Consider the following 10,642-nt stretch of genomic DNA (forward strand, 5'->3'; position numbering starts at 1 on the left):
CCTTTTCAGTATCGATCGAGACTATACAAGACGTGGACCTACATTTTAAAGTGGAATCCGAACCACCATAACACGTTCAATGCTTTCCAACTCGGGAAGTTGTGCATCAAAGGAATGCGCGCTAGCCACTAGACTAGTGGGCAGGGCTTGAAATCTTTTCTTGGAATTATGAAATTATATATTTAAAAGAAACGTTTGTCGCTTCCTAGTACCTCTCTCGTTCTATGAGAAAAAAATATTGTAACCAGAGATATAGTTAAGTATTTATCACTTTCGGTTGCATTAAACTTAGAGATGGAAACTACCATTGTGGCATTGTATCGTTTTTCTTTACTATGAAACCGGAAATGGTAGTTTCTCAGTATTTCCGGTTTACATAGAGGGATAGCGACTGAGATGACAATCTTCGAATCCTGGATTTATATACACTATGTGTTCAAAAGTATCCAAACACCTGGCTGAAAATGACTTACAAGTTCGTGGCGCCCTCCATCGGTACTGCTGGAATTCAATATGGTGTTGGCCCACCCTTAGCCTTGATGACAGCTTCCACTCTCGCAGGCATACTTTCAATCAGGTGCTGGAAGGTTTCTTGGGGAATAGCAACCCATTCTTCACGGAGTGCTGAACTGAGGAGAGGTATCGATGTAGGTCGGTGAGGCCTGGCACGAAGTCGGCGTTCCAAAACATCCCAAAGGTGTTCTATAGGATTAAGTCAGGACTCTGTGCAGGCCAGTCCATTGCAATGATGTTATGGTCGTGTAACCACTTTGCCACAGGCCGTGCAGTATGAACAGGTACTCGATCGTGTTGAAGGATGCAATCGCCATCCCCGAATTACTCTTCAACAGTAGGAAGGAAGATATCTCGTAATTCAGTATTGAAACCGGAAATAATAATAAATATAAACAATTTCTGTTTTTGATTGAATGTTATGGACAGTTATATGTTGTCTTAAGACGCTAAATTGTTTGCAATAAATCGCTTCTCGCTATCTATTACTCTTTTCGTTATATAGCGATAAAAGTTGAAACCAAAAAAGGGTATTTGAACCACTTACGGCTTGAATGGAGATTTAACCTACTTTAGGGGCTCTAAATCGACAGCAAAAAACGACTCCTCAATATCTGTTACTGTTTTTTCTCTGACACCTGTCGATAGACAGACGGACAAAGTCATTCTAAAGACTTCCGACACTTATGCATAGCTTAAGCTGCACGTGTAATAAGGACAAACATTGAATATATTCTTGGGACACTGAATTGGTTCTGGAAAACCGCGTCTTTCTATATATTACCGTTTGTGTTCTGTGGTGATCAACAATGTAGCAGAAAGCGATAGATCTCTACCACTTCTGAATTAAATAAAAGTCAAATAGATTAGATGAATCTATTCATGTTACAAAACTATGCTTCTCGCTATTTCAAACCGCTCTTGCTCTGATGCCAGCTGACAGACGAACGGATGGATAGACAGACAGATGAACATAGCCGTTCTATAAGACTTCCTATACGTATGGATAGTATACTGTAGTTTGGAAGTACTAACAAATGAAATGAAAGCCTTTTTTACGAAAGTTATTCGTTTTCCGCTTTCGAAAAACTTTTCGTTTTTCATTTTTCGAAAAAAATTTCGTTTTCGAAAAAGTGTGGCCTTCCCTAATTATGAAACAACTGATAGTTTTGGGTTAATAAGCGACGACAAAACACACGATTCGGCTCATGTACTCATAGCCATAGACGACATTCTAAAAATACTCGAAGAAAAGAGAAAATAGAAAAAGGTTCGAATACATGAAAATAATGTCTACAATTTCCCAAACCGTGTCAGTGATTTCTGATGGTGCTGCATCCCTATTTAAAAATCGCTTTCAGATGTTCGAGATGCGGACAGGTCCGACAAAACTGTGGTTTTTTAGTGAAACCGGCCATGTAAGAGTCTCTGTGACGGTATTCGGAAAGGGGAGGGGAGAGGATTGTAAAAAATGTGCCAACGCGGCATAACCTTAGCAAAAACAGATACACATTATTAAAACTGATGAAGTATTATTTAAGAGAACGGGTGAGTAGGGCGAGGCTCATTTTCTATTTCAGAGAGCATTTTTGATCAAAATGACAAAAAGCAATCAGGAAAAAACATTTATTCTTCATTTAATGAACGTGAATCACAAACATCATAAAATTGTTCACTTTTATTGTTTCCAGTGTTGCCAACTGTGACATCAAAGTTAACGAAACTTCACTAATTTCAAAAGACTGTAGTTAATTCATGAAGCATTGCTCGAGAATGGTATTTGGTGTGTTTATTATTCATGTACAGTTGAACCATCTGGCAAAATTTCAGATCCTTAAAATATAGCGCGCAAAAATGGAGATTTTTCAAAATTTGACAATTTCTCGAATTTTTTGGGACGAAACGGTTGCACACAGAAGCGATACAAAGTTTTTTTCGGAAAGCGGATAACTAGGTCTTACCAACCGTGAAAAGAGAATTTTAAAATTCAAACCGAAAGTACTCGAAAAAAATTCGCAAACTTCGACTTTTTAATAAACTGACGAACGTCGTATGATATAATTTATGTACAATTTATCCAATTTTGTTAATTTACGTACAAAAAGACACGCATCCGCAAACCAAACTATAATAAAATGTAGTTTATTTACAACCCTATATAGCAAATGTCACAGAAGTAAATCCCCACGTTAAGCGGGTTTGCATATCCAGGCTCCTAACTACGAAAACATTTACGATCACTCCAACCCCAATCATTTCATAGATTCAACCCGTTGTATCTAAGTTATTAGGGCGTAAAATTGAATGTAGTTTATACGAAAATGACTTTTACGCATTGCAAGACCTGTAACGCCCAAATATTCACCACAAACTTATAGTGGTATCGACATTATATATATAAAGTGTGGAGAACGAAACCACTTTACACAAAAGTCTAAAGCAGCTCGGTGAAGACGTACGAACTGGTCGAGCGGTTTGGGTCAATAGTCTATCAATTATAAGTTTGTGTGTTCAAACCCTGTATTAAATATTCGTTCTTTTTTTTCTTCTTAAAAGTGTGTTCCTATTTTCTTCAGAGGAATGAGAACATTTCTTTGAATAAATCTTTGGCAACTACTTTTCTCTCAAATTCGACTAGAAGGGAACATTATATGAATTGCAAATCTAAAATCCAAAGCTGAAAACAAAATATTAATTATGTTCAAAATTTCATTATTATCCTTTGATTTGTAATGAAAAACTAATTATAAGCATTGATGATTTCAGAAGATTCTCCCCGGGTAATGGTCAATATATGAATGAGAAAAAATTGATAGAATATTATTAGTCCACTTTGAGCATGATCGAAGATATGGCCACGAATTTATGTCGACAGGGTCTCAAATTCTCCCACAGGTCATGCCCTGAAATCACCAATGTTTGAAAGGTTTCCTTAACAAATACCTAGGTAGAATATTACATTTATTTCTCGTTCTACGTTTTGAAATGACAAAATCATAATTTTAAAGAGAATTATAAAACGATAAGCATAAAGGTTTATAGAACTAATGAAGTAAATAGTATTGTGTAAGTTATCGATTTCTATTCGGATTAAAACTAGAATATTCGTTTGCATCGCACTTGTCGTATACACTTCATTTCCCTAAGCAAAACCTCGCAAAAGTATAGTGGGCTAGTGAATATTATCAAATAAATTATCATTTAGTTTACGTAAATACTGCATCGCCTGATTTGAAACTTCGTACTTTAACTAATAATAATAATAATAATAATAATAATAATAATAATAATAATAATAATAAAATCATAGCCATATCTTATAAGAATTTCAGGCTTAGTCAATAAATGAATTCAACGTGGTCTCTATTCGAAGTTCTATTTATTCGATTCCGATAGAAATACAAAGAGAAACTTCGAGAACAGGTAAAAGAAAAATGTTACTTTGGTGGGACTGAAACTAACCTTTAAGAGTTCATTTCAATTTACAGACAAATGTCTTAGACACTTTGTTTCTTTTCTTTAAGTTAACTGATTCACTGAACGTATCTGAGTTTGTCGCCTCTATTTTCTACTCGGTTATACACGTTTTACAATCATTTTCTTTAAGCTTGAACGACAGGAACCGGATTACGAAAATATTTAGGACAATTAAAATTCCCCCGGGAATCGAACCCGGGACCCCGTACACCAAAGGCACACGTGCTAGCCACTAGACCATCGGTAAGAGCGAATGAAATGCATTTTGATGTGTCTGAAATTTATGCCTATTTTGCCCTGATGTAATATGTCTATTGATGTTTTTATGTTTACCGTATTCGTTACTTTGAGGAATGATATATGTTATTCGTATAGGTTCTATTACGTATTCGTCCATAAATATTATATAAATTATCAGAATTATTCATGATCTTTCATGGAAATTCGCTCGTGCATGCACAGTAGACGGACAGTGTAATTGAAAGGTGAGTTCAACAGAGATTATGTATTTCGCCGACATTATTTAATAGCTATGTAGAAGAGATAGCGAAAACGAGTCTACCTAATGAAAATGGAATTTTGGTAGGAGATAAAATGATAAGGTGAATATAATTTGGGGTTGATATTGTTGTTGTTGCAGAATCTAAATGAAAATTAATAACATGTAGAAAACTTGAGAAAGGCTTCTGAAGAATATGGGATGAAAATAAATGTTAGAAAGACAAAATCCATGGTGATTGAAACGAAACGATCGGTGCCAAATATAGAAGTAGGAGCGGGAGAAAACAACAAATGCCTAGTTTTCAATATCTGACTAATATTATTAGTAATGATATGACATGCGAACGTGAAAAAAAGTAAGGATAGAAATGGCGAAAGAAGCCTTTAGGATGAAGAAAATACTATTTTGTGGAACCTTGAACAGAATAAAAAAAAAACTCATAAAATGCTTCGTGTACTGTATTTAACTGAATTTATAAGGCAGAAACATGGACATTACGCAAAAATGATGGGAAACAATTCAAGGCTTTCGAAATATGTGCGTGGAGAAGAATGGAGAGAAATAGCTGGGTCGAGAGGAAAACGAATGAGAGGGTGTTGGAAATGGAAGGAGAAAATTATTATTAAGAAGAGGAAGAAAAACCGGTTGGGATATTGGTTAAGAAGGAACTGTATCATGAGGGATGTGCTAGAAGGTATGGTGGCAAGAAAGAGAGGGAGTGGACGAATTAGACTATATAGAAACAGAATTAGGCTATTGGCGATATCAAAACAGAAAAATCGTATGTGAAGATAGAAAGGTTAACAGGAGATCGTGGAGCATGGCAGTTTTTCAGCCGCGGTAAGTGACCCGCTGGTAATAGCGGAATACTTCTGATATAATGATGCTGATGATGCACAGTAGAAACAGAAAAATCCACTTCACTATCATTGCTAATACGAATCACAATGCAAATTTCTACAGGCTGTCAAAATGCCTTGCTCTAAAGGCTGTCGAGAACTATCTGTTACGATGCGAGGGAAAATCATAGGTCGAGTAACTATGGGACTAACTGCCATTCAGATAGCTAGGGGTATGGGTTGTGACAAGAAAACAGTGAAGAAATTGATTTAGTGATATGAAGAAGGTGGTGAATATTTCACATCTCGGCCAAGAAGTGGGAAACCAATAATAATAATAATAATAATAATCTCAGGTATTTATATTTATTTCCAGCAAGTCTTTAGCATACCCCCCTAGTACAGTATTATTTTTTGAACGGTCTTTAAAAAGTTGTCAAGCTAAATTTTAAAGAGTCATTATAAGTGGTGCTTTATTTATTTATTTCACAATTCATTTCTGCCACTAGCTTTCGCCCCCTTACTCCCTCTTTATGCTTAACCAGGAGGAAGCTGCGCGTCCTCAGGTTGGGAACCACTTCTTTCATTAAGAAATTCTGACAGCCTGTTAGAAATTTTCATTCGGACTAATATCAGTAAACTGCATTTTCCTGTTTCTACTACGCATGCACCAGTGAATTTCCATGGAAGATCATGAATAATTCCGATAATTTATATAATATTTATTGACAAATACGTAATAGAACACATATGAATAGCATATATCATTCCTCAAAGTAACGAATACGGTAAACATTAAAAAATCAATAGAATATTACATCAGGGTGAAATAGGTATAAATTTCAGACACTACGATTATTTAAGTGTTATTACGATTATTTAAGTGTTTTTGAAGGTGAAAATTATTGCGGATATTTTATGTATTTTTCCAGTATCCGTTTATGCGTATGCCCCCGTCGCTGACGCGCCTGCTCCCTACGGACGCACCCCCTCGCTCCGCTCGGGCCCCCCTGCTGCGCTCCTGCCCTCACTCGCTTTTAGTGGCAACCTAGCAAATTGGTTCGTGGTTTATGTATTAGCTCCTCATATAGTGCATGCTCTGCAAGAAAAAAATCAGAAAGTGGAATAAATGTGTGAAAATTTGGTAGAATCATCTGCTCAAGTAATGCCTTCAATTTTTCCATAAATCTTGTATTTTATACGTAATTCTGGACCCCGTCTGCTCCAGGGGGGCGATCGCTTCTCCCCCCCCCCCCAGAAGAGGAAACTTTCTTATTTTTTATCTATAAATAAAACCCATCCCTAAGTTTGGAGTCCTTAAAAGTAGCAGTATGACAACCCCCCGCCCCCCCCACAAGTCGATCCCGGATCCGCCCCTGGTCTGCTAAACATTTACCGTATGTTTACCTAAACTGGGACTAGATCGAAGAAATTAGTGAAAGAATACCTCAACAATTTTTGGGGGGTATGTTTAGTACAAGGGGTCCAGAAGCACGTATAAAACGCAAAATTTACAGGAGAAATGAGTGATGCAAGTACTTAGACGTAACATAACGTAACCAAATCTAACCTAACCTAACATAAACTAACGTAAGCTAACCTGAAGTAACCTAAACTAACGTAATATTAGTAGAAATAAGCGAAATTCTATCATTTTTTGGAAAATTATGCGGGAGTCCTACACTAATATAACATAAACTAAACTAGCCTAACGTAACCTAAACTAGCCTAACCTAACTTAAACTAACCAACCCTACCCTAAACTAACCGAATCTGAACAGAAATTACCAAAACTGTAACATTTTTTAGAGAAAAGACCTGGACCCCTTCTGCTAAACATAGGCCATTTTTTGAATGGTGTGATTAAAACTTAACCTGCATAGTATATTCATAGCACTGGTTGAGATTATCCCCTTCGTGTTACTTTTAGTGATAACAGACGAACTATTTATATGAAATAACTGGGGGAATGAATCCGAGAAAATTACGAATGTGAGACGTTAAAACCATTAAAATTTATCAACTACTTGAGTTTTTCTTTAAAAGAAAGTATCTACATATCGACACATATTTACAAATACCCACTTCATTGTTGATTTTGAAAAGACTGAATTTCTAAACCATAAAATGAACTTACAGCACAAAAATCGGGTACATAAAATTAGTCGGTGAAATGTCCGTGTTTGAAGACTGCCAAGTGCGAAGAACTGGATGAAAACATCCGCTCTGCAACATATGTTTCGGAGGCACTTCACGACTCGTTGCTTCTATTATTTCCACTTCAACGTCAGAACGTCCATCTCGAACTGGTGTGTTGTAGAAATGACTTTTTCGCCTTGCATGCTCGATCATATTTGTTTTCGAACCTTTTAGGTAACATTTACACCAAGCACAGTATGCAGTGAATGCTCCATCCTTACTCGGTCTAATCCACGGCGACAACACATCATCTTCATACCAAGATCTTTGAAATTGTCGTTTCCTTGGCGTAGGTTTACCTTTGATTCTTCTCTTGAGAACTACCTGCGATGTTGAATCCGAATCTCCATCATTCGTTGGGTATCCAATCACGACTTCCTCTTTACCTAATATATCAGGGGACATAATCGCCACCTCCACTTCCACGAATTCTGCCGTGGTGAAATCCTGGTCATCTATCTCCGTAGACATGACAAATATTTTTTTTTTTTTTTTAAGTTAAAATCAAGCTGACACTTCTACAAAATGCAAGAAACGGATAGCTAAAAATACACCGCTCGTTTTCGTTTAGTTCTTCTTCCAAATAGTTACATAATTATTTAAAAGAAAAACATACTTCGGATCAGCTATGTCAAATTAAATCAAATTGACCGCGCGATAACCAATTTACAGGAAAGCAACTTGATATCCGAGGAAAGCACAAGGACAGGCGGACATTGAGTGGACACGAAGAAACATGTCTTCTTCTCCAAAACCACAAACGTTAAATATGTGCCGCGGATATGATTCATGAAGGCTACAAGTTTAAAGATTACCATATATGTACCTCAGAAGCAAGATTTTTGGAATGAAAAAGGTATTGTTCAAAACAAAGGTCACAATCAGGAAAGGGAAACGTCAATATCAGGAAAAGGTCAAAATCGGGAGAGAAATTCAGACAGTGAGAGAGGGCTAAGTAACGAGTTGGACAGGGCTAAAAACGTGGGGAAAATGAGAAATGTATAATAAAAAAGGAAAAAAGAAGAATTGGATGTATGAACGAGTAAATGTACAAATAAGAGAAATGTAAATGTAGTGTATATGTGAAGAATGCCCTACTTGACCCCTTTCCTTTACAGAACACCATGGAAACATAACGTGGACTCAAAGGCTGTCACTGACCATCTCCAAGAAATATGGCATGGGATACACACACAGTGTTGGGCAAAACCAATTGAAATCAATTGCAATTGACCAAACAATTGAAAATAATTGCTCTGAAAATTAATTCCAATTGATTTCAATTTGTAATTGACAATTAATTTCAATTGCAATTGAATTCAATTATAAAATTTGCAATTAAATTTTCGTCAATTATTAATTGTTAATTGGTGACCAGGCAATTGAAACATTTAATTGTTAATTGTCAAACGCAAAGGGTGCAATTGAAATATTTAATTGTTAATTGCAATTGACAAATGAAACTTGTAATTGTTAATAGTAAATGTTAATTGCAATTGAAATCAGCAATTAAAACTGAAGATAAGAAAATGTGTGTATATTGTGGTTGTCCACTTGTTCCTGTTTTACATATTTCAAATAAGGTACTTATAAAAAATGCTGGATAACTACCATCCCTTCGCCCCCCTGGGAAGGAAGCCGTAAAATTAAGTATTTTTAAAATATATTGGGCCTTATGCAGAGTCGTTTTGAAGTTTGATTAACTTCATACTACGGGGATGACTAACGGATGGTTATTAAAATTGTATTCAGAGTCTCTGATTAGGATGTAGTATTTGACGAAGTTAATCACATGTGACTAATTAATCTAGAGCAGAGACTAATCTTTTACCCACGGTTTAGCGTGCGACACATTTCGTTTCTCGTAATTCATGTGTTTTCATTTTTACAGACTACGCATGCGCTCATCTACTTTTCCGTAGTTGCCACGTTTATTTTATTCACCGATGCGTTGGGGTTCTATAAGTTAATCATACCCAAATCAACATTGTAGTTGTACTCAAAGTAGACTCTGAATACCAGAAAGTGCACCTTCCTTAGTAAAGAGTTAGTATGCTTACTAGCTAGTCAATGCCTAATCTCCGATTAACGAATTCTCTCTGAATACCGCCCATTATGTTTATGGTTCTATCCTCCACGAAAGAACTCTATATGCCCGTCATGCATACAATAGGGATGGACACGAGCAAATTCAAGAGAGTTTTCTTTAAAACTCGACTCGACTCGAAACAGACATCTTTGAGCTCGAGTCGAGAACTCGGTTCGAAAAATTTCGAGTCGAGTCTATCCAATTCGAGCTAAATCCTTTGTGTAGTTCCAAGTACTGCTCTCTTCAAGTATATAGACAATATAATTATCAATGATACTACTACTACTAGTATAGCTAATTATTATTGTAACACCGTGTATAAACATGGAATATAGGCGGTTTGTATCTGAATGCTAAAAATTAGTTGACTGTCGATCTCGGTCGTCAAGAAATCTTCAGGAAGCAAGGACATCGGTCACGAGGTCCTAGGTTTGAGTTCAGGACGAACAAGAATTCGGGCTTGAGCCAAAAATTGTTAACCCCTTCAGTGCGTAATTTTCAGATGCGAACCGCTGTAAAAAGTGTAGTTTCTTTTTTGAGAACTTTGTGTGTTGATTCTAAATCTGGGTAATAGTATACATGAGAACGCCGTGATCTGCGTTTCTTCTGTGTTCTATTCCCACTTTTACATGAAATACCATAAATTTTCTACGTAGTGCAATAGTAAGAAGTATCCATGTGCACAAGACATGCGATATGCGTTAAATTCCCCCCCCCCCACACACACACATAGTGATAGGTAATGTACAAGGGCATTACACATGCAGATATAAAGTACAGGTACGTTCTTTTTTATTTTCGTATCAGTCGATAAGTAAATCAAAGTCGCTTTGTTACCCCCTTGGTAAGTTCGTAGATACTCAATGAATAATCCCTAAAAGTATGAGCGTCCAGCTCCTTCGGGAACTGACGCGGCTTTACGTATACTATATCCTAAATGGGTTTCAAAATCACTTACATCAGCATCACTAATTAATAACTCTTCCTCGATGTCAGCTTTGTTGAAATATCGTTTTGAAGCCA

General features: G+C 36.5%; 1 protein-coding gene across 1 annotated transcript in view; it reads right to left on the reverse strand.

The window, feature by feature from the left end:
• LOC145690114 (delta-aminolevulinic acid dehydratase-like) overlaps window positions 1-8,274 on the reverse strand; it is a 60,733-nt gene extending 52,459 nt beyond the window's left edge. The window contains exon 1 of the mRNA XM_081764695.1: window positions 7,469-8,274. Within this exon, the coding sequence (XP_081620821.1) occupies window positions 7,469-8,001 (533 nt within the window). The 5' untranslated portion in view covers window positions 8,002-8,274. The remainder of the gene's footprint in view (window positions 1-7,468) is intronic.
• Between the last annotated feature and the right edge of the window lie 2,368 nt (window positions 8,275-10,642).

Source organism: Thermobia domestica, chromosome 7 (genome assembly GCF_964235325.1).
Source record: "Thermobia domestica chromosome 7, izTheDome1.hap1.1, whole genome shotgun sequence".
NCBI lineage: Eukaryota > Metazoa > Arthropoda > Insecta > Zygentoma > Lepismatidae > Thermobia > Thermobia domestica.